Source organism: Peromyscus leucopus, chromosome X, assembly GCF_004664715.2.
Source record: "Peromyscus leucopus breed LL Stock chromosome X, UCI_PerLeu_2.1, whole genome shotgun sequence".
NCBI lineage: Eukaryota > Metazoa > Chordata > Mammalia > Rodentia > Cricetidae > Peromyscus > Peromyscus leucopus.
In genome coordinates this window covers 107,592,284-107,616,933 of record NC_051083.1, presented here as the reverse complement: position 1 = coordinate 107,616,933, position 24,650 = coordinate 107,592,284, and the positions used below count along the sequence as shown (strand labels likewise).

Sequence of the window (24,650 nt, the reverse complement as noted above, 5' to 3'; positions counted from 1 at the left end):
GAACAAAACTCTGACATAATCTCTAAAGACTCAAGGCCACATTCCTAGGTTGATCATGGTCCATTTTAATATGCCGATCCAGGAACTGAAGGCTGAAAAATGAATTTATTGTTTGTTCCAGTCAATATCTAAATATAATGCCTGTGTATTCCAGCATCTAACAGAAGGTAGGAGCCTGACTTCAGAGAGTACCACTTATCAAAACTGCATGAGTTTCCCGTGGACCAAGCATTCTGGTTATTTGTAACTTTTCAGCTGGTCCTATTTACTCACTTTTTTTCTTTTGTACAAATTGAAGATGAGTTCAGTTTATGCTGAACTCTTTCCTTAGTGAAATAGTATGTTACTGACAAAAATCTGCCCTGAACTGTCGGGTGTCCAGCTGTGTTTACCTTTGACAGTGGTTAGAGACTGATTATATGAAAGGAGACAGAATGTTCCTGGATAACTTGCATCTATTTCTGAGCTTCCTCTTAGATGTTTTAAGCATACCTCTTAGATGTTTTAAATCTTTAAATCTTAGGGGACAGAATGCCAGTATTCCATGTGACTGTATGTCTATGAGAAGGTAAATATGACCTCAAAAAATCTATGTAATTTGTGACATCATTAGTTCAGAGAAGCCTCCAAACATCTCTCCTGCTCTTAATAACTCACTCACTGTAGATCTATCATCCATGAAGCTATCTAAACCTTTATTTGGGGGAGGGGAAGCTATTTATATTTTCAGTCTAATCTACCACTTGGTATAATGAGTTCCATATGCTTCTCCCATTTTCTACCTTCTGCGAGAAGTAGAGTTTCCTTTATTTGTCCTAAGCTCACCTCTATATGCTGTATGTCGTAAGACAGAGCACATGAACCCATGATTTACTAGGGGAAAATGACCTGACTATTAATTGTTGTCTTTGTTTACAAGCATATTAAAAATTCAAATGAAAGAGAGCCAGAGTAATGCAATTGAAAGCAAACACACTGGCACCTAATTACCCCAAGGAGAAGGATGTAAATCCTTAACAAAAAGAGGCCTGTTAATGCAAGAACACATGGAAATAACTGGAGGCCTACTCAGAAATCAGTGCCTAGCCAAGTGCTGCCTGCCTGCAGTGAAGTTGAAACACCTTCTAACAGCTCAGTGTGGCCCATGAACATAACCTGTCAGCCTCCTTGCCTGACATGATCTTAATTAGCCTCTCTTCTACTGCCGAGAAAGCCCGCTGAGGCAGTTAGCACCAGAGAATTCATCAGCTTGTCTGTGGAGTCGACAAAGCCGGACAGCAGCTGACACTGGCAACTTATTGATTGGAATGAATCCAGGAAAACAGGGAAGTAAAGTAGTCTTTATTTGAGTCCCTCTTCTTCCATGAACTAAGGTGCTCCACAGAGAATTTGCAGAGTGGACAGGCTATGCTCCATGTAAATGCCCCCTGCTACAATTGTCTTGGCAGCTCATATTCATCCCCCCAACCTCATTGGCACTTCATACTCTGTCTCCCTTGCTTTTGTAAATTCTTTTCAGTTGAGGCATCCTGTGTAGCCATGCTGATACCAAACAACGTGTTTGACTGCAAGACAAGGGGAGAGAGCTCTGTTGATTTTGCTGCAAATTGCACTTTTACTAGAGCATTAGTTGAGAAAATGGAATTTTGCCAGTATTGCCCTCCCTTTCTTTGTTTACTGCCTATTTTCAACAGCCCTGTAATTGCTTTCCATTTTGCAAAAGGAACAGTGCTCCTTTTTCATTTTTTTAATTGTATGTCTTGTCCTGATCTCTTATGTTGGAGAGTGTTGATGGGAATGCCATGTTGTTTTGGTTCTAGAGGCCAGCTTGGCATTAACAATGAAGGTAAGTCATTGCCAGGTGAAGCAGTTCCATTGTGGGCTCAGAGACATATCTTTTTCCATGGAGCCTGCCCTGATGACTCTAGCCTGCCCATCAGGAACTCTATCTTCTTTGGTCTCCCTTAGAACTTGAAATCCATACCACACAATATATCTCTTGCCTTATGCTATTTCATACCCATTGTTGTTTCGTGTGCCTTACTCTTAACCCACCTCTCTTGCCATTATGTAAACTATTCCTACTCAAAGAATACTCCATTTTGAACATTGTTGTTATCACCAAGGTAGGCACAATGAAACTGTCAATTAATGTTATGTTGGTTCACAGTCTCTCAAAGAGTTCCTGCAACCAGTCCTTTGACTCAGTACTGCCTTCTCATCACAAACATTTTGTAACAAACAATTTCATGATGAGAGAGTGGATGCTATCTTGTACATTACAGCATGTGTAACAATATTCCTGGCTTCTTCCCACTACTAAAATGTGTCTGTGTACTGCCATATATCCCCTAAGGGGCCAAACCTTATTTCTTCAACGAGGGGTAAGTTTTGAAGCTATAATAAAATCACAAGAGCTAAAATTCATTGAACATGTTATTCTGTTCAGCTTGGTGCTAATGACTTTATATACATTGTCTTCTGTAATTCCCATACTGTGCCCCCACTTGAATTGATGTCTACAGGGCTCCAAGAGACAAACCTCAAAGTCACAGTTGCAGGATTACTACACAATCTGTCTCATTTTCAAGAACCTCTCAGGCTCAAATCCAGAAATTATAGCAAATTGCAGCTAGCCCCTAATGGTCTAAAGAACATTCATTCATTAAGAATTAGATATTCAGCTATTGAAGGTTAATTCCTCAAGGAACCCAATGAAGCAATGGAAGGTCAGAGCAAAAAACAACTCTGCCAGCTGTCACTTCCTTTTCCCAAAGATGTGAATACAGTTCCAAACAGCTGAGGCTGCTGCTGCTGGTGGTGGAATGAAAGATTTATTTCTTATTCTCCAATGATGACATTCTGGGGAAGGAAGCACAGTTTCTAGCTAGTCTATTGAAGGAATTCCTACTTTTAATCCTGACTAGCCATTTTGTAAAGAATGCAGTTGGTCACAGGAAAGGAAGAGCAAAAGAAGGCGAGTAGTATAGTGTAGACGTCTCCTTTAAAGAGGGAGGGGGATACTCAATGCACATCTTGTGACAGGAGTACCATCTCTGCATATGAAGGACAACCCAAGAGAAAAAAAATTGACATTTTGGTTTAATGTGTCTTTGGAGACGAATGTACCTCTGGTTATGAAATCAATTCAACCTCAAACTTACTGCCACCAAGGAGTTAACGATATATTAAAATTAGTCATGTCATTTGATGGAAAAATATTCTACTTATGGAAATACCTTTATAGGAAAACTGCCTTTCTGAGTCGGAGCTGGAAATATTACAGTAAACAGGATCTAATCACAGCGAAGCCTTTTTTCAGCTTTGCATGACAGCTGTAAAATATGACAGTATTTATTAATAGTTGCTGCAGTCTAATCTGCAGCATTGGAGAGCTACAGCAAAAATATGTTAAGCTACTAAGAGAACAATTTCACAGTAACTAATATTCAGTTTTTGAAAGGATACTTTAATGTCTTGTGATTTTTTTTTATTCTTCCCCTACAGATAGTCCAACCCCAGGAATGAAGGAGCTACTAAGCTAATAACCTTTGTGGAGAGGAAGTGTTTAAATGATAATTTATTTCAAGAGCTGACAACAAATTGCTCGGCACTTTCTCTTTTTATGCCCCAAAGCAGTCAAGGATGTGCAAATCGAAGTATTAAAAATATGACAGCTCCAGTATTTTCATTTTCAATGAAACCCTCATTATAGACATATGTACAGTCTTTTATTCACAATCCAGTCCAAATATTCATTCACTAGTATTATTGTACAGGCTCTCAAGATGCTCTCATAGTTGAAGACTCATCACAATAGATTAAGTAGCCTGTAGAAACTACCAACTGTCTTAGGTCCTGTCAACCCCAATTACTGCTGCTCAAACAGGGGAATTTAGTATCTGTCTCTCACAGGCTAATGTACTCTCTGGGCCTTCCTAATTTATTCCGATATAAAAAAGGAACTTGAATTTCAATAAAAACTCTCTTGCCTTCACTTTTCCCAGAAGACAAATGGACATGACTAGAATTGGAGCCTTTGTGCATCCTTTCACTAGATCTTGAAGTGGATGAGAAAAAGATGAGACAAAACAAAAACCAAGATTTGTTTTGATGGAGACACCTGCTACTCACAGAATGGCTGGAAAATTGAGGCAACCTTTGATAGACACCTAACCATTGGTCATTTCTTGCTTTTTGCCACAACCAGACATAGCTCCTTAGCAGTATGAACTTTCAGGTTCATGTCTTTCTGAGGTCTAGAATCTGTCTTAGCCACAGAGATGAGTGTATGAATTCTCTTTGCTTTAGATCCAGGCCTCATCAAAACAGTGCATTCAAAACTTGCATTCTGCCTGCATCCAGAACTTTGTCCTTTCTCTGCTCCCACCTTTTTGACTCCTCTGTTCTTTAACTTGGGTCTTTTTCTTTCTGTCTACCTTGATCCATGATATTCTGGTGCCATAAGATATAGTATTTAAGGGCTGGAGAGATGGCTCAGAGGTTAAGAGCACTGACTGCTCTTCCAGAGGTCCTGAGTTCAATTCCTAGCAACCACATGGTGGCTCACAACCATCTATAATGAGATCTGGTGCCCTCTTCTGGCCTGTAGACATACATGGAGGCAGAACACTGTATACATAATAAATAAATAAACCTTTAAAAAAAAAGATATAGTATTTAAGCCAACTGGTGGTGGGTGCGTGCCTTTAATCCCAGCACCCAGGAGGCAGAGACAGGTGAGTTTGAGGCCAGCCTGCTCTATAGAGTGAGTTCCAGGACATCCCAGGCTACACAGAGAAATCCTGTCTCAAAAACAAAAACAAAACTAAAATAACAACAACAAAAGATACTGTATTTATCTGTGAGCGCCATGCTGTGAGAAGTAAATTGAGAACTGGATTGCATCTACACAGATACAACTGAAGTAGAGAGGAGCGAAATACCATGTCCTTTGAAGAACTGCTGCAGGAAACAAGAAGCAAAAGGCAACTGGTACTTTTAAATGTTAAGACAGTGGGAAGCAGTATGACAGCCAGAGAAAAGCACATAGTCTGTAGTATGGAGGACCTAGGGTGATATGCAGTTTTATTACTTCGATGTTGTATATAACTCTAAGAACCATTATTTGAAAGGGTTTTTTCCCTTGGTTCCCTCAGCTGTAGAGATGTATAGATGTTACCATGATGAAATGTGATAATCTATAAACTCAAGACCTAGTATATATTAAGTACTTAAGAAATGGCAGATGCTCTTATTTTGAAAATATGATATACCTTTGGAAGAGCAAGCAGTGCTCTTAACCTCTGAGCCATCTCTCCAGCACCTCTCCCCCACTTTTATTTGGTGGTGTAAACAAGCCTTTATTCAACACACGCACAGTTACTGGGAGGAGGCCATGATGCTGGACACACTGTCAAAGTCAAGAAATGGCAGATGCTCTTATTTTTGAAATATGATATACCCCAGCATGAGTGCATGTCTATCTGAGCTACAAAGTGAATTCAAAGTCAGTCTGGGCAACTTAATGTGACATTTTCTAAACAAAAAGTTTTAGAGATCTAGGCATAGACCTTAGTGGTAGAAGCTTGCCTAGCATGCATTCTCTCACATGTATTATATGAGGATTACTGATTTGTTCTCCGTGTGTGTGTGTGTGCGCGTGTGCACACGCGCACGTGCGCACGTGCATGTGTGTGTGTGTGTGTGTGTGTGTGTGTGTGTGTGCTGAGAGAGAGAGGGAAGGGCCGGCGCAGTGGTGGTGCATGCCTTTAATCCCAGCACTCAAGAGGCTGAGCCAGGTGGATCTCTGTGAGTTCAAGGCCAGCCTGGTCTACAGAGCGAGATCCAGAATAGGAACCAAAACTACACAGAGAAACCCTGTCTCAAAAAACCAAAAAAAAATTGTCCCAAAGATTCAGTCTGTAAAATCTAGACTGTAGGAAGCATAATGGAACAATCAGATTTGTATTTGGGGTTGGGGATTTAGCTCAGTGTACAGCACTGCACTTGCCTAACAAGTGCAAGGCCCTGGGTTTGGTCCTCAGCTCTGGGAGGTGGGGGTGGGGTGGGGGGCGGGAACAGAGAGAGAGAGAGAAAGGAATAGGAGACAGTGAAAGGAAAGATTATGTACCTTATTTGGCAAAACAGTATTACAAACTTAAGCCATGTATATAGTGTGCATGACAGCATGCAGAAAGGTGCGAGAAAAGGAAGTTCTGCTCATCTCAGGAGAATTCAAATTCAACCACACTGAAAACATTCATAATCCTCTGAGGAAAGGCCTCTTTCTCCTTGTCTTAGGAATCTCTTTACTACTCAAGACCTCAGGGATCTTCTAAAACTTCCCCAGCATCTTGGCTGTCTGAGAACCTTTATTATTTTGCCAAAGTCCGTGCTGTGATGATGAATGCAAATATCACTACTAGGGATGGCAACAGTTGTTTTTTGTTTTTTCCTGGAGCCATGAAACCAATCAGTTTCCACAGTAGGATTGTCAATTCCTCAGAGGCAGAGACTAACTCGGCTTCTTTAAAATCCTGCAAGTGAGCTAGGGTAACCTGATGCTACAGAAAACTCAATAATTGCATGTTGACCAACAGAATAATTGTTATAGCTTCCCCAGTTCCTGCCACAACCTTTAAAATAAGATAACAATGTCTGGTAAAAGGCTGTTGATTTTCAGAGAGTTACTTGGGAATTGAGTAGGGAGTTTCAGATTCAGAACAGGAGACAGCAGGAGTTGATTGAACACTGGGAAGAGGGTTGACACTAGTTGTCTCAAAGGGCACCTAGACTATTATCTCATTATCTAAGTCCACAGTCACAGCTGGGCCAGATTCTTTCATCTTCGTGTGTTCTGCCCACTGAAGCTAAGAAGAGGCCTCCGGTATTCTGTGCCTTCAGTTCTCAGATGTGTCACTATTGTGGAGGAGATTGTGTTACTACTTAGAACACTTGCCCCCCAAAATATGTGTAATAACTGGAAGAAGTGGCCATTTTCTTGGAATGGTTTTTGAATCTTCTGTGTATATGTGAGCAACCTCCCAAATTGGATTTTTGGAGCCTGAGAGCTCGGGATTAAAGTTGACTTGTACAAGCAGAGAATAGAATAGTGGTTACCAGAGACAGGGAAAAGAGTTGGATAGAGGTTGGTCAGTGGGTAAACAGTTACAATTAGAAAGAAGGAATGAGTGTTCTGTTGGTCAGTGGGTAAACAGTTACAATTAGAAAGAAGGAATGAGTGTTCTGTTGCCCCAAAACATAAATATAGTTAACAGCATTCCGTATGTTTCAAAAATAACTACAAGGGAGTTTTGTGAGTGTGTTCACTGTACTGAAATGATAAATAGATGAGGTGACCCATATGCTAATTACCCCAATTTTGATCACTACGCAATGTATACATGCATCAAAATATCACATTGTCTCTCATAAATATGCATAACTAGTTATGTGTCAATTAAAAGTGATAATAATAAAAAGTGAGCCATCTTTGGATTAAGGTTCTATTTCTACAGAAGTTCCTTGCCTGAATAGAAATTTCTTTTTTTCCTGAATACACCAAGTCATTAGTAACCATATAAATTGGCATGAATAAATTGGTGAGCTGAGGTGTTGTCATTAGCAGAGAAAGACTATTAATCAAGGGCAACAAAATACAGGACACGAAGATTTGTGAAGGTGTGGATGAAGGGTAGGCAGAGATGTAGTTTTGCTCCTAGCAGGGAGGGCAGGCATAGAGATGTACAGTGAGGAACACTAGGTAAACAAGGGACAGAGAAGTCAATAAAAGGAAAGGTTATAGAGAGGGTAAGTGACATACTTAGTCAACCTCATAATTTTCCTAAGAACTGACCTTTTATGTATATAGAACCAAATGCATATTTTCTAACTTGGTGTTAATGAAGCAAGGTGACATTTTATTAACTAAGTGAAGCAGTGACTTGCAAATCCTGAATCAGATCTTCCGCTGCAGACAGAAATCAAAGCAGAGCCAGTGTATCCCTCAAATTCATTCAGTGTTTGGTAACACCAGAGAAAAATGGCCATGCTTGTGCAACGTATATTTTAAATGACCTCTGAAGTTTAACCCATTCTTTGGCTTCTTATTCATCTCTGGACCTAACCAGAACAGTTACAACACTGTGTATTAAGCTTATTTGAAAGTAATTATCAGGGATCCTTCTGTCTCTCTTTGTCTTCCACATCTAGTGTAATTTCAAGTATTATAAAATTCTATTTGATGCTATAATATGCCTCATCATTTTATTACTGAACCAATAGATGATCATTGAAGCTGACTCCCCATGGGAGGCCTTACCTTCTTGTAGGAGGGCATGGGGGAATGGGGGGTAGGTTGCAGAGGTGGGGGTAGGGAAGAGGGAGATCTGTGTTTGGTATGGAAAATGAATAAAAAATTTCTTAATCATAAAAAACAACTTTTTTAGATTAAACAAACACAGAAAAATATGTTATTGAATTATTTAAAGAGCTGTTTAGTATTGCATTGGAGAAAAGGGGTTGAGGTAGTTTATATCAGACCAAATGAAGTAACAATGCAGAGGCCATTATGTTAAGTGCTAAGTGAATGGTGTGGACAAAAGGGTTCTCTGGGTGTTTGGAGGGAGGCAAAATTCCTGCTCCTCAAAACTGGTTCAGTAAATAGCATCACCATTTTTACTCCTTATACTTTTCTCTACCTCCAGCCTTGTTCAAGTTGTCATCATTCTGACCTGCAAGACTACAAAGACCACAAGGTCTTTTTTCTACTGATTTTCCTTCATTTACCAATCTATTAACTATAGAAGCTTAAATTAAGTTGTTTGACTGCTCAGCTTAGAATCTTGCAATACCTTCCCCCTGTAGAACCCACTCTCTTTACCACGATTCCTGGTCATACTCCATGACTAAAATATGGCTCTTCTCTATCTTTGTAGTCTCCTTCCCAACCGTCCTCTTTCTTCTCACTAATTTTTACACACACTGGTGTTTCATTAGTTTCTACAGTTTTTTTGCACTGACTGTTTCCACATTAGGTTATGTCCTTCAGTTTGTTAGTATGCATAAGCATACTGTTTTTTTCCCCATGTGGGTAATAGAAAGTTATTAAAATTTTTGGATAGTTTTTGGTACAATGTTTTGAGAAGGCTTTCCAAAATGGACATTAATGTTAAGGTTTATGCAATGTATTTCTCAAAAACATAATAGATTAGTCCCACCTGGTAAATAGCTAAAGAGGAGATAAACATGGATTTATATCAATCAGAAAGGTTTGTTTTGGCTGTCAGACCATAGAAATGCTCAAACTATTTAATGAGATGGTTTAAGGATTAAAGGAAGGATAAGAAGCAGACTTAGATGGCATAAGCTTTCTTTTTCACAGTAGAGATCTAATGAGCAGAGATTGTTTATAGATGTTGATGAGAGAATGCGTGTAATGCGTCTTCTTTGGAATGAATGAAGTTATAGCATTAACAGAAATGATCTCTAATTTAAAACAAGAGTTTCAGGAGAGAAGTTGCTGATTTTCAGTCTTCAGTTCTGAAAACAACAATGCTCCATATTGCATTTAATGCAATATATGGAAATTAACTAAATCACTCTCAGTGTTTTGAATGGAAGGAAATACATTAAAAATAGAGTACATTGTGAATTCAAAATTTTAAACATTTAAACAATCTTGTTACCCTAGCAAATCAAGGCTCTGCTGAACACACACAACTCCTTACTCTGTCCCTTGTCCTTGTTCTGATGTCTCTCAAATTCATGGTCTCTTTCTCTTTCATTGTTTGTCACATAACATAAGAATATTCCCAAATACATAAACACAACCTGCTCAGTCCAAGTAACATTATTTGTATGTTTGTAACATTTGTATGTTTGTAACATTTGTAATATTTGTAACATTATATGTATATACATGATCTCAGGGCTGACTACTTGGTAGCTCTTTGTTTAGAGTTTAGGCCTTGTGCTGCTCTTTTCCCTTCCTCAGGAAATCCTACTGTAGAGACCCATTTACTCTAAGGAGTCGTCTCTGAAAATCACTTTTCTGGAATGCTACCTTTTTACAATCTCTAAAACAATCAGAATCTCGTATAGCATGAATTGTCACATGAATGATATTTTTGCTTTTTTGCTCACCCCTATTGGAACTATATTTTATATGAATCAGTCTTGGAGGTAGAATACACCATTAAGGGTAGATAGTAGCTTACAGAATCACTAGATTAACTCACTGGTAATATCTAAGTTACAATTAGTTCCAAGATACAATGTTTCTTGTGTCTGGTATGCTGTCAAAAAAAAAAAAAATCACAGACTCATAGAGTTTTAGAGAAAAAAAAAAGAGACATACTTTAGGTGAGGAGACCAAGGTAAAGAGAGCACCAGAGACTTGATCAAGATCAGAAAGCTATCTCATATCAGATCTTGGGTTAGAACTCTAAGATCCTGATCCTGATTAGTGAATTTCAACCCCTCTTTGCTGGTATGTCTCCCAGGCAAACACGAGTTTGTGTGTTTCATGATACTATCTGGCGCTGCAGCTAAGTAAGAGGAACGTGAATAATACTCTTGCTTCTCAGGAGCAAACCGGCATTTCCAATTATGTTAATCAGAAAAAGCTTTGCTTTAGCTACCCTGAGGACCAGGAAGACAGGCCTTTCATTTGTTTCCTCCTTCCATGAATCTGAAACCATAGAGTCAGAGAGATCTATCCATATTTAGTCTACAGGCAAATTACTGATTTAAGAACATTGATGTAATGTCATAATAATAAGGGCCCTCAGTTTCATTGAGGAAAACACCAAAAAACAACTTGATTTGGGGGTTCATTTAGTTGTATTACAATGTGTACGTTTCAATATATTAATTAGTATATCTTGGAAGGGCAATCATCATAGTCTCACAAGATTCATTTTCTGAAGCCTTACAGATTGGGCTTCCATATACAATATGGCACAGTAGATCACACATGTACACGCATAGTAGTATGTGGAAATGTTTATTTTTTGGATCAAAAACTTTATTTGATAGTGTCCAATGATTTATTTTACATATATAAAGTTAATCTGGATGAGTTCTTTTACAAAAATAATATTAAAGGGTGTATCTGAAGCCACTTTTTAGTGAGGACATATATATATATGACTTGGAAAATTAGGTTCTAAAATTACCATTGATTTAATTTTCATGTTTGATTTATTTTGAATACTGAAAACAAATTTAAAGGAGAATTAAACTTTATCTACTGGAAGAAAGGAGTACATGTGTGATGATGTTTGAAAATCACTATCACATGAATACCCATAGAGGAAACTAGATATATCTTCTTACCTCGTTCTGTGTCATAGAGGTATACAAACTTCTCCCACTTGTAGTAGCCCAGAAGACTCAAAATGGCCCCCTTCAAGGCTGGGCGCATCTGGATGACAAACTGTACATCTGCATCAGTGGGAAAGCTAGGTGTGACAAAGGATGTGTGCAGGGCCCCACAGAAGGAGGTCAGGGTGTTCATTGACATCTGGTCATAGAATCCAAAGATAGCATACACCCCTCTGGAGAACTGGGAGCAGACTGCAATGAGAAAGAAAGGAATATATTTCAATAGGTCAGTTGTCCCCTGTGGCAGCTTGTAAGGTTAGAAAGCCAGTGCACAATTAATCTCTAAATTACCCATGTCCAAAAGCAAGCAAGCAAGCAAACAAACAACAACAAACCAAAAATAAGAAGCAAGACTCTAGAGAAATATGTAGAGTCCTCTAATAGTCCAGTTGCCCTGCAGGAAAATAATTAAGAAAGATAAATGTTTATTGGTGATAGTTACATATTATCTGTGTCTACAGTGGCCAAGAAACTCAGAAAAGGAGGAAGTGACAGTTGTCTTCTTACAAGTCTCCCTGCTCACCTCCAAGGCACTTCAAGCTCTTATCTTCCCACAATGGTTGCCCAGTAGCCCCTAAGTGTGGTCATGCCACTATAAAGACTAACTGCTATGTGTCTGCCTCAAAAGGTGTTATTCTTGCTGTTATATGGTACTATAACCACAGTTGTATTATGACAAAGACCCTTCATGTAGAGTACTAATTTAGAGGATTTTAGATTGTGGACAGGCTGTGGGAATGACTGACCTTTCAGTGGCCACTTAACCACAGGAGGCAGTTGGCAGCTTATTCTGTCCAGGTATAATTGGCCAAGTTCTACTTTGATCCTATTCCATTTATCTGGTGGACTCATTAGCCTACATAGAAAAATTTCAGGGCCCTCTCATCATTGTCAGTTTTCCTTCATTTCAAAGTGGGCCATGCCACTGCCTCTTCTCTCTTCTAGCCCAGAGGAGCTTAAAAAATGTGAACCAATTTCAATATTAGCTTCAGTAGAACATAATTAGCAAAGCAAATCAGCTACAACAACACTGTGTGGTGCATTTCCAAACCAAGTGGAAATGATCTTTAGATTATCTGCACCACTGCTCCCTTCCATTCATGCGAAGCAGACATAACAGGCATAATGCAATGTGATTTAAGAGGTCCTGCCTGGTCTCCCTTATCTGCTATGAAACCATAGATTCCAGTGGTAGGCTCATTTCTTTCATTTCATGGTGTTAGAAAAGTCTGTGGCTTGGGAGAAGGATTAAGTAGAATCATTAAAGCCATTATCATGGTGAAACAAATTAATATGTCCAATTAGTTGTTGAGATGAGTGAGAAAGCAGAAGGATAAGTGTTGATGGAATGAGTGGGTTAGAGAAGAGAATTATAGGGCCTGGGATCCTCCCTGAGAAGAGAAATAGTAACATCATTAAACAACATAAGGAAAGGAAACATTGAAAGTAGGAGGGTAGGCAAGTAGAGACCAGTGTAAATCATATCTTCACATTATGAGAAATAAAGTTCTTGATATCTGTAATATCTTGCTTTCCACACATGCTATTTAAATCTCTGTTGATTAGGGTCACTCACTGAGTCAACTAATCAGTCATTAGCTTGAGGCAGACATTACAAAGATTATCATTTACTCCACCATCTCTAGCACCATCTCCAGCATAGTAGACCACTGCCTTTGATTTGAGGAATTCTAAATGGCCTCAAAACATATGGACAGAAAAGTTCTTTATTTTAATTAAAGAATGGCAGCTAGTGGATGAGGACCACAGGGAGTACTTAGAAACACAAAGATCCGTGCTTATCATGAGGGGAAATACTAAAGAAAATTCCATTCTATGTTTAATCATGTAAATGGAGGGCTTATGATGTCAAATACTGGTCAAATACTGACCAATAATAATGCTTACAGCCATACTAATGATAAAAATACATAGCAGTAATAGTAACAGTTATTTAAAATAATAATCAATGAGTGATAAGTAAAATTTAACTAGGCACTGTGTTTAGGAGTACAACTATAATCTCATTTAATATATCCATGGATCTCATGAAGTATTGATACCTTTACTATTTAGTTACTAATTTAGGGACCAAAAATGCTTCAGTTACTAAGTAGAGAAATGAGCACTCTAAAACTTACAGTCCTTGCAGCTCAAATCCAACAGTGTCATTAAATATGTATTCACTTGTATGAGATAGGGTTTTTATATTTAGCAAATAAAGATAGATGTCCAATTAAATTTGCATTTAATATACATAATAAATTAGTTTTAGTATAAGCATGTTTCAAATTCATACAGTAAAGTTTATTTGTGATTTATATGAAATTCAAATTCAACTAACTGAGTATCATTCTTTTACTTATAATTCAAGAAAGAAGCTGCCCCTATTAATGGTCATGGTACTAAAAGGCTTGAACAAGCAATCATGCTCCTTCAAACAAAATGATTTATGAATAACATAGTTGTCAGCTCCATACCAACAAGAAAGCATGAAAGGAAGACCCAGCGGCCCTACATAAAACAGGCTTTGAAGAGATGCAACATGATTTTAGCATGGGGAACCCTATTCTAAATAGTTTGTTTTTGGCAAATAAATGAAAATAAATTATAGTGATGACATTCTGGTTAATAGAAAAATAAGTGTTGTTTTCCTCTTATATCTATTATTTTGAGACTAGGGAGTCATTTATGAAGCTTTCATAGTTCATTGAATTTGCTTATTTATTTAGAGTATAATAAACATCCAGAATCTCATCACTCAATCCAAAAACTGTAACATAACTAATAACTTTTTAGCTGTATGTGTCCCTTCTATTTCACTTGTTCTGACAAACTCTTCCCAAGTCCTAAAGACAGACACATGATGATGGATATCAACACGTGTTAAGAAAACCTCAGTATATCTTCTACTGTCTTTATGTAAAGCAAAGTCTCGGCAAATACTGACACTTGTAGAGGGTTTCTTTTGTTCTACCTACTACAATAAGTTTAGAGAGCATGAATAGAAGGCTCGGAAAGCATAAGGTCAGTGGGGAGAGCTGGCACAAGAGGACAGTTGTAGCAGCTTCTAAAAAGAGCTGGAACACAGGGGAACTTGGCAGGGCCTCTCATAGATTCTTCCAATCATCCTTGGCTGCAGAGAGTACAACTGAATGGAACATTGAACTTACCCATAGAATAATCTCCATTTTACCTACACACAACACACACACACACACACACACACAACACACACACTGTATATGTGTATGCATACCAATATTAATATTAGTGTAGCTGGAGTTTTCTCCAGTCCGGCTTGGGCCTACTGTCGCTCAGACCCAAGTAAACACACAGAGACTTATATTACTTATAAACTGTATGGTCGTGGCAGGCTTTTTGCTATCTAGTTCTTATATTTTAAATTAACCCATTTCTATTAATCTATAAGTTGCCACATGGCTTGTGGCTTACACGTACTTTTACATCTAGCTTCTCATGGCATCGGCGGCTGGCAACACCTGACTCAGCCTTCCTATTCCTAGAATTCTCCTCTCTCTTTGTCCCACCTATACTATACTTTCTGCCTGGCTACTGGCCAATCAGTGCTTTATTTATCAATCAAAGAGAGCAACACATTCACAGCATACAGCAATATCCACAGCATATTAGTGTACTTTATTTATATATAATATGTGACATCAATATGAAAAAGAGGAGGTCATAAATTTGAAAGGGGGTTGGGGGGCATTGGAGGAGTCGGAAGGGGAGAGAGAGAGGTGGATATGATAAAAATACTATATTCATGTATAAAATTCTCAGAAGTTTAATTGAACAGAGAGTATGTTTTTAGATTCCTAAAGTGAGCTGAAAGGAATCTAATGAGCTGTTTCCTTATTTGTTGCCTTTTCAAGCATAGTTGTTGGTATTGGAACCCTTCTTTGAAATGAAGATAGAATCTCACCATGTTTCCCTGGGATTTGCTATGTAGAACAGGCTAGCCTCAAACTCACATAGATCTGTCTACCTCTGACTCCTGAGAGCTGGGATTAAAGACATATGCCACCAGCCCTGCTTGAAATGAAATTTTACGTGCAAAAGTCCAATACCTGCCGGGCGGTGGTGGCGCACGCCTTTAATCCCAGCACTCGGGAGGCAGAGCCAGGCGGATCTCTGTGAGTTCGAGGCCAGCCTGGGCTACCAAGTGGGTTCCAGGAAAGGCGCAAAGCTACACAGAGAAACCCTGTCTCGAAAAACCAAAAAAAAAAAAAAAAAAAAAAGTCCAATACCTATACAGGAAGAGAAATATATAAAAGAGACAAAGTGGAGCTCATGTGTTTGAAGAGATTTCCATTGGTCTGACACTCCCTATCATAAAGAAACTATGATATAAAAAAGTGTCTTGTACAAGGTCACAAAATGAATTATGAATCAGGTTCTTAGAATTGCTTTATCAGCATGTCCTCAGCATCCCTATTTCGGAGCTATCTAGGGCAGTGTGGATTAGGATTTGCCTAGCATGAAAGTAATTTACCTTCAACTCTTAACCCTCAGCCAAAGGGATATAGATGGATCCCAGCTACCTTTCTCAGTCCCTTCCAGCCCCTAGAACCAATAAGAGCCAGTGGCAGGTTGGTGACAGTTTTGGTGCTTGTGATGTTTTATGGGATGTCTGTTTCCTTTGCTGAATCCTTAGTGAACTATACCCACTTCTTTTACATCTTAGAAGACTATCTTTGGTAAAATTCTGATGGAAGAAAAATTTATCTTGGATATGTTCCAAAGGTGTAAGTAAAGAGATAAGGGCACCATCTTGATTTCAATGGTTAGTTAGTATCTGTGAGCCTTGGGTAGGATCATAATGACATATGCAAGTTTGGAAGTTAGAATGTTGTGATGGTTAGTATTGATTGTGACCTTAATAAAATCTAGAATCGCCTAGGAGACATGCATTTCAGAGAGTTTCTAGGTTGTTTGAGATGGAAAGAGCCACCCTAAACACAAGTAGCACCATCTCATGGGTTGGTTTTCTGGACCAAAAAGAGCAGCAGCATTCGTCTCTCTGTGCTTCCTGACTGTGGATACAATGTGATCAGCCACCTGATGCTCCTGGCCCCTATGAATTCTGTGCCTTGATGGCTTATCCTTGAATTGTCATTCAAAATCAACTCTTATTTCAGTTGTTTTTGCCAGAAGTTTTTTCTCATAGCAATGGGAAAAGTAACTTCTATAAGCCTAGATGGTGAATCTTGTATCTATCTCTTGTTAGGTAAGTTACTTACTACTTACTTCTGTGCCTCTGACCTTGTTTCTTTTTTATAGAATTGAAATAGTACTAGTGATTATGTTAGCACTGTTGTGAAAATTAAACTGAGTAAGGTGATGAGAGCACTTACAGATGCATAGTAAGGCATCTAGTGTGGATATTTAGAGACATTCCATTAACACTAGCTCTTAATTTACTCAGAAATGTTAATTGGGTTTCTACTATGAGCTAGATGGGCATTTAGAGGTATGAAAAACTATCCTGTTCTCATACATCTTATATATTATTGACAGGAAAATCCAACAAGTGATATAAACAAGTAAAACATGAAGTATATTAATTTCATATTCCTTTTATTCCCTCGGTATACTTTGCTCTATTAACTTTATCACGTTGTTTTACGTGCCCCCCTCGCCCCCCGCAGTCATTGCCCCTAGTCTCACACTGCATGTCTAAGTAGCACAACCTGTTTTCTCTTTTGCCTGTCCAATCCATTTCTTTATTGTGCTTTCCCATTCTTGTTCCTGGGTAATAATGTGTTACAAAAGAAATCCTGCTAATTTGACTCAAGAATGTGCTACTGTCCTCTGCCTCTTGTTCTTCCTATATAATGCCTGTGTGCCAGTAAAATACTCTTCTGGCCTGTGGCCTCTGAACCTTCTTGATATGATGAAGATTAGTTATCTTTCTTTTAGGAATACATGTCTCTATCTTGTCCCACTTACAAAAACCAAATGTTTCCCACTGAAGATGCCATTTTTGACTATCTCTTGTTTTCCTAGGGACTGTGTTGTAGTTCTCCAGCTGTGTTCCCTTTAGTGGAGATTGACAAGTAAGGCTGGACCCAGCTGCCACACTTTTATTTAGAGTCCCCCAAATCTGTAAGGTTGGGACAGGTACCATTAATGTACAGCATATCATCTAATTACAACACTTGTATTCCAAAAAGTATAATTAAAAATGTCAAACAACTCAATTATTTCAAATATACACATAACAATATTGTGGATCATTTACAGAACACATTTCATACTCTTTTGAATCAAGTGGAAAAAAGGAAACTGAAGTCTCTTGCTGACTTAACATGTGAAGCAAGTACACAGCAGAACAATAGAGCCATGAAGGAACTGATCTAGCCAGATCAGGAGAAGCTTCTTTACATAATACCAGAGTATATTGAATTCTAGCAGATCAATGAAGCACAGCATTGGGAGAGACTTGAAGAGATCATATAGACTAGTGATTTTATCTAAAGTTGTTCCATTAGTTCACAGTGGATTCCTAGTCTGGTGAAATGAATATGTTTGTGTATGTGGTGTGCTTGTGATATTTGATATGTGATATGTGTGAGTGTGTGAGTGTGTGTGTGCATGCGTGCATGCGTGCGTGCATGTGTGTGTGTGTGTGTGTGTGTGTGTTATGTTAGGGATAAGGTCAGTCTCACACATGGAGAGACATACTCACTTGAAAGGTTTTGTTCCTTAGTTCATTGACAACTCAAACACAGGGAAGGTCCTCACACAAACAGGAATTAAGATGCTTAAACTTTGACTCACCAGTTGGAACAAAGGGGAAAAAGAATAATTTGATAATAACACCATGTAGACTATGAAAAATACCTGGGAAGAGCCAGATAATAGACTATTCACATAGTGTATGAGGAGAACCTACTCCATGTGCTATCTTAGGCAGGATATACTTTTCTCCATATTATTTCTGCTTCCTGGCATTGAATGTAGGGTCTGAAAAGATGATGTTGATAACTTTGGCAATATGTACCATAGAGAAGATTATATCACTACCCATAATCATATCTCTATTTTCTATGTGGTAGGCAAACTTGTACCCTTCCCGAATATGTCCATATCTTAATCACACAAATCTGTGAGTGAAGTTAAATAGTAAAGGGAAATTAAAGCTGTAGGTAAAATTAAGGTTGGTAATCATCTGATTCTAAAATAGTGAGGCTGTCCTGGATTATCTGTATAGCCTGATATAATCAAATGTGGAAGATAAAGACACAGAAGGGTGCAGTGGGATGGTCTGTATGTCATATGTGTTGCTCTGATTAGTCAATAAATAAAACAGATTGGCCAGTAGACAGGCAGGAAATATAGGTGGGACTAACAGGGAGGAGAATGGAGAGAACAGGAAGGCGGAGGGAGACACTGCCAGCCACCACCATGACAAGCAGCATGTGAAGACGCCGGTAAGCCACGAGTCATGTGGCAAGGTATAGATTTATAGAAATGGGTTAATTTAAGATATAAGAACTAGATAGCTAGAAGCCTGAGCCATTAGGTCAAACAGTTTAAATAATATAAGTGTCTGTGTGCTTATTTTATAAGTGGGCTGTCGGACTGCCTGGGCTTGGTGGGACCTGGAGAGAAAACTCTCCAGCTACAGAAGGGTACATATTAGAATGTTAGGTTATAAGAAAGACTTAACTCTCCATTGCTTGCTTTGGAATCAGAAAGAGTTCATGGGCCAAGGAATGGGAGGGCCCTCTAAAAGTCAGGAAAGTCATTCACATGAGTTCCTTTTCATAGGATCTGGATCAGAATGCAGTCCTGATAACACCTCGATTTTAATATGACAAAATTTGTATCAGACTTCTCACCTCTCTAACTGGACAATAATAAATGTATTCTGTTTTAGAACTGTGAATTGGGGGCAGTGTTTTATGGGGGTAACTATTAAACTAATGTGCTAAACACAATGAAATTAATTTGGTGACTGTAGATCAAACTTCTCAGTATGAAGGGAGCTCACTGTTTTACCTGTGAGACATGTCTGATGAAGCCTATCTTTGCCTTTTGGGTCTTTCAAGTGCCACATAATGCATATCATTTCAATTCCACAAGTCCTCCTTGATTTTTTTTTACTAGATATTTCAATAATACAGCAATACACTCAGAAAAGACATAATGTGTATACACAAATGTGTGTCTTTAGTCTAAGTTGCTTTCTTCCTGTCAGGCTGACCAATCACTCCCAAATCACCGACTTCTCCATAAACTGTTGTTCTAAGTCTTCTTTCATTCTACCTAATTATGGGATGATGGAGACCTTGTAGTCCTATGTTCCTCAACCTCTATTCTGCTCCTATTGTCTACTGAAACTGCTTTGTCAAGTTGGATGATGATCTTCTTTAGAGCCACATCCATCTTTATTAGTGGTTATCATGGATCTTGAATGTTGAGCACATTTGATATCATTGATGAAATCCTGCCTCTTGAAATTCTTCTTTCTATTTCCACAGGATTAAATTCTGGCTATGTTGAGGCTGGAGAGATGGCTCAATGGTTAAGATCACTGGCTGCTCTCCCACAGGACCTGGGTCTGATTCCCAGCACCCACATGTTGTCTAACAACAGTCTGTAACTCCAGTCCCAGGCAGTCTGATACCCTTTTCTGACTTTTGTTGGCAGTAACCATACATGTGGTATACATACATTCATGCAGGCAAAACATCTACACACATATAATGTATTAAAAATAAAAATCTGTTCACTTGACTTTCATCACTCCTCCTTTTCAGTTTCCTCTTATTCCAACCATTCAAGGAAGATCTTTTCAAAGACATTGTCCCTGGCCCTCTTCTTGTACCAAATGTAATGTTCTTTCAACAAATATTTACAAAAGCTATATCCTGCTATGTGCCAGGCAGCAGATTTTATCCCATTTTACTTCCATGTGGATGAATTTTAAGTAGATACTTATGAGCTTATACATTTCCAACTCCCCATTAAACAACCCCAAGGCATCACAAACCGATTTCTTATTTCCATCCTCAACCCATGAATCTTCTCTCTTGTACATGTTTCTTCTGACCTGTCACTCTTTATCCCATCATACAAGGTAAAGTCTGAAAGGTCATATCTGCTTTCACTTTCTTCCTCACTCCTTTGTTCTACTGTTTTGTAATGCTTCATTTACCTAGTGGTTCTCAACCTTCCTAATGCTGAGACCTTTAGGACAGTTCATGTTGTGGTGACCCCCAACCATAAAACTATGTTTTTGCTACTTTATAACTGTAATTTTGCTACTGTTATGAAATGTAATGTAAATATGTATGTTTCTGATGGTCGTTGGTAATCCCTGTGGAAGAGCCATTTGACCCCAGAGGGTTTTACCCCGCAGGTTGAGAACCACTGTTCTAAAGATTGAAGAGTATTTATCCTCTGTTCACCTTCAGTGCACACTGTCTCAGTCTTTCTTATGACAGTAGTCTCTTAACTGGGCACATGCTTGCAATATCTTTCCCTTTTTCACATTCCTCTTCTCCTTTATGTTCTGGCTAATTGTTCTAAATATAGGCATCTTAATTTCCATTTCTGTGAGGACTATTTATGTGAATGAGTTGTTAATAGACCAATGAAAACAGTTTTGTGAAGGAGTCAACTCAAGTTTTCTCAATCTTGACCTTCTTTTTTTTTTGTTTGTTTGTTTTTTTGTTTTTCGAGACAGGGTTTTTCTGTGTAGTTTTGCGCCTTTCCTGGAACTCACTTTGGAGACCAGGCTGGCCTTGAACTCACAGAGATCCACCTGCCTCTGCCTCCCTAGTGCTGGGACTAAAGGCGTGCGCCACCACGCCCGGCAATCTTGACCTTCTTGACATTTTGTTTGGAATGTCATTATGAGAGTTGTCTTGTAGACTATAGGGCCTTTAGTAACATCTTTGGTCTCTATTCATTGGGTTCCATGAGTACCTCTTCACCACAGTGATGATTACTCAAAATGCCTCAAAACCTGTTTCCTATCTGCAGGAGACTTCTGTCTGTCCCACACATTGAGAACCACAAATTTACCTGATGACTTCCTTCCTGATGGAAAAAAAAAAAACAAAAACCTTAACCCATACTTAGATATCTACAAAACTTCCAAAAAGTCATTTTAATGGTGGAAACTTAAAAAAAGTAGACTTTTTGGACACTTCAAAGCCCACTAAATTAGTACTTACATCCCTGGCCTTGCATTTTAATTGTCTATATTTAATCTGGGGATGGAAGGGAAGGGGAACTAGATACAAGAGAGATGTGGTAGAGCTTGTGTGGAAGGGAAATTAGCTTACATCATCTCTAGGTTTATACAGATCAGCTCCCACTAACCTTGATGGCCTTTGGTCTTGGAGTTCCATAACCGTAGTGGGTGTTTGTAGTTTTGAGTCAGAACACGGTGTCAGCCCCACTCTCAAGCTGACGATTCCACGGTTTAATTACTGTCTTGAGGTTAATTCCCTTGAACACTTTGTTCTGCTCTCAGGAGTGCACTGCCTTCTGACAGTCTAACTAGTTATTTTTTGGAATTACGTGGCATGTATCTAAATGCCAACGGAGAAAACACTCTGATCCTACTTGAATATAATGGCTTATAAATACATTAACATACAAATGCATGTATTTTGGAAAACTCATTTTTACCTTTTCCTATAAATGATCTTTCTAGAACAACAGTGTTAGAAATATTTAGGAATGTATTGAAATGGGTCAACCCCTTTACGTTGAGATAATATGGTTAAACTTTTGAAGCTCAGTAGTCAGATATGGGTTTAAAATTTGTTTGCTTGTTCATTAATTCAGTCATTCATCTAATAAAGTTTGACTTTCTACTGCATGGCAATCATTGCTATTATGATGCCCCCAAATACCTTGGCTGACTCTCGTTGGGCCTGTTACTTCACTGAACTTTCAGGCCTGTCACTGGTGCCATCTGTCCTGCCTACTTCATAGGGGTATGCAAAGAATAAATGAAAGTAGCTGAAATTTCTTGAGAAAAAATCATCATCACAACTGCTCTCTGAGTGTCACTGAGTAAGCAGTATGGGTACTGAGTTCCCAGGAATCATCATTGTCTTTTTAAATAACTCAACAGGATTTCATTCTTCTCAACTTTGGGCTGTGCCATTCACCATCTATCACTGTCAATCATCTCACATAGTCATGGGCTCATCTTGACTTACAACTCACTTAACATGGGAGCTATCAAGACTCTTTAATTGAAAAACTAATGGAGCCAGTGACCAGTTCATAGTAAATAAAATAATTTCTATAGCTAGGTGGAAAATAGATGCTCTTATGGTGTTTAGACTCAGCCCTAGAATTTGTCATGGACAGAAAAGAACTTCAAGCTTGGTAACATGCCATAAATGATTTGAAAAACATTTCTTTCATTTTGTAGCTCACGCTGTGGGGGAGAAAGTGAGGGAGGCCTCAAATAAAAGCAAATTTTAAAAGCTTTTATTTGGTTTACCATGGTTTTCTGTATGTCATTTTTTATAGGCTTGAAAAATTCACCGTTTAAAGATCACATAAAATAATAAAATACTTAGTCCAATTATTAGTTAGGAATTCACACTTCTACTTCTCATTCTGTTTGAATTTTCTCACACATTCTTTTTCCTTGAGATAGAGTCTTTCTATATTTATGTTATCCAGGTGGGCCTTGAACTTCTGTACTCATGCAATGCTTATGCCTCGGCCTTTTAAATTGTTGTGATAATGGGCAGGTTTGTTATGCCCGGCCTTCCTTACAGTTTTAGTGTATTTGTTGGACTAGGCCAACCCCTCTAGGCTCCTAAATCTTCTCTGTAACTTGATTGACATACCATGTCCTCTTAAATACTGCTGATGATTATTGCCTCACCCTGTCAGAAAACAGTGCCTTCTATTTTAGATTATTCTATTAGAAATGTCCTTATTTTATTGAGCACAAATCTGCCTCCCTGTAGATTTCACCATCTGTTGATTCTTTCTAGAGGCAGGGGTTGAAGCTCAAATATTTAATTCATATTCTAATAGCAAACCATCAGACATATACAGATAAGACTACAACTCCTTTTCTTCAGACTAACTCTCCCTAGTACCAGCTATTCTTCAGATGTGTAATATGGACCCACCACTCTTTAGATGTATAATATGGACCCAGGTCCAGGCCCACCATCATTCTAACCATGCTCCTCTGAATATGTTCCAGTTTGTCAAATTCTACTCAAATTCTACTTGGAGTTTGTGGCCTGCACTGAGTACAACTGCTAGCGAGGTTGAACTGATCAAAAAACAAACAAACAAAAAAACCTAATTGATGTATCACCCCCATATTGGCATACAAAAGACATATTTATCAGTGCCACCTAGAATGGTAATGACATTTTTTTTTGAGAAGCCCACTATATGGTTCTATAAACTATATTCCTACTTTGTGGTCTTGGATTTATAAGCCATATGTATTATTAAGAATTTCTGGGGGATGGAGAGATGGCTCAGTGGTTATAAGTACATATTGCTTTTGCAGAGGATCCCACTTCTGTTCCTAGCACCGGTGTTGGGCAGTTCACAACTGCCTGTAACTCCAGTCTAGGGAATCCAATCTCAGCACTTTGGAACCAGGGTCAGGTGGATCTCTGTGAGTTCACGATCAGCCTGGTTTACAAAATGAGTTCCAGAACAGCCAGAATTATTACACAGAGAAACCCTTTCTTGAAAAATATATGTAGACCAGGCACTAAGATAACAAATAGAACATGGTTCAATAATGGATTAGGAAAATATTCCTGTGTGTTCATATTCCTGTGTGTTGCCCCCTAGGAGAACATCTCTCTGTTTGGAGATATCATGATAGAGGGATATTTTGCCTGAGAAAACAAAGCTGGGTACTATGTGGCAGAGACAAAGGAGAAGGGTAAAACAGCTAACAACAACCCCTGTCAGCACTGCCATCTACCATGGTTCTGATCTTCTCTATGTGAACGTGACGATTCAACAGACTTTACAAACTACATTTTTATTGAGCAGTATCAGGCAGTCATAGATTAGTTCCCCTTTATAAGACCTCCTGCTGGGAACTTATGGCAACAACCCAACCTCACACTTTCTCTTTATTTTTCTCTGCTCTGTCTCTCTTTCTCTCTGTCTGTCTCTGTCTGTCTCTGTCTGTCTCTGTCTGTCTCTGTCTGTCTCTCTCTCTCTCTCTCTCTCTCTCTCTCTCTCTCTCTCTCTCTCTCTGTGTGTGTGTG

General features: G+C 38.6%; 1 protein-coding gene across 7 annotated transcripts in view; it reads right to left on the bottom strand.

Annotated features, from left to right (window-relative positions):
* The window catches only part of Gria3 (glutamate ionotropic receptor AMPA type subunit 3), a 274,362-nt gene that overhangs the window by 187,362 nt on the left and 62,350 nt on the right, over window positions 1–24,650 (bottom strand). For all 7 annotated transcript variants that reach the window (XR_003735837.2, XM_028881611.2, XM_028881610.2 and 4 more), the window contains one exon: window positions 11,341–11,580. Coding sequence is in view for 6 of the 7 variants with exons in the window: in XM_028881611.2 (XP_028737444.1) it covers window positions 11,341–11,580 (240 nt within the window). In the remaining variant the exon portion in view is untranslated. The remainder of the gene's footprint in view (window positions 1–11,340; window positions 11,581–24,650) is intronic.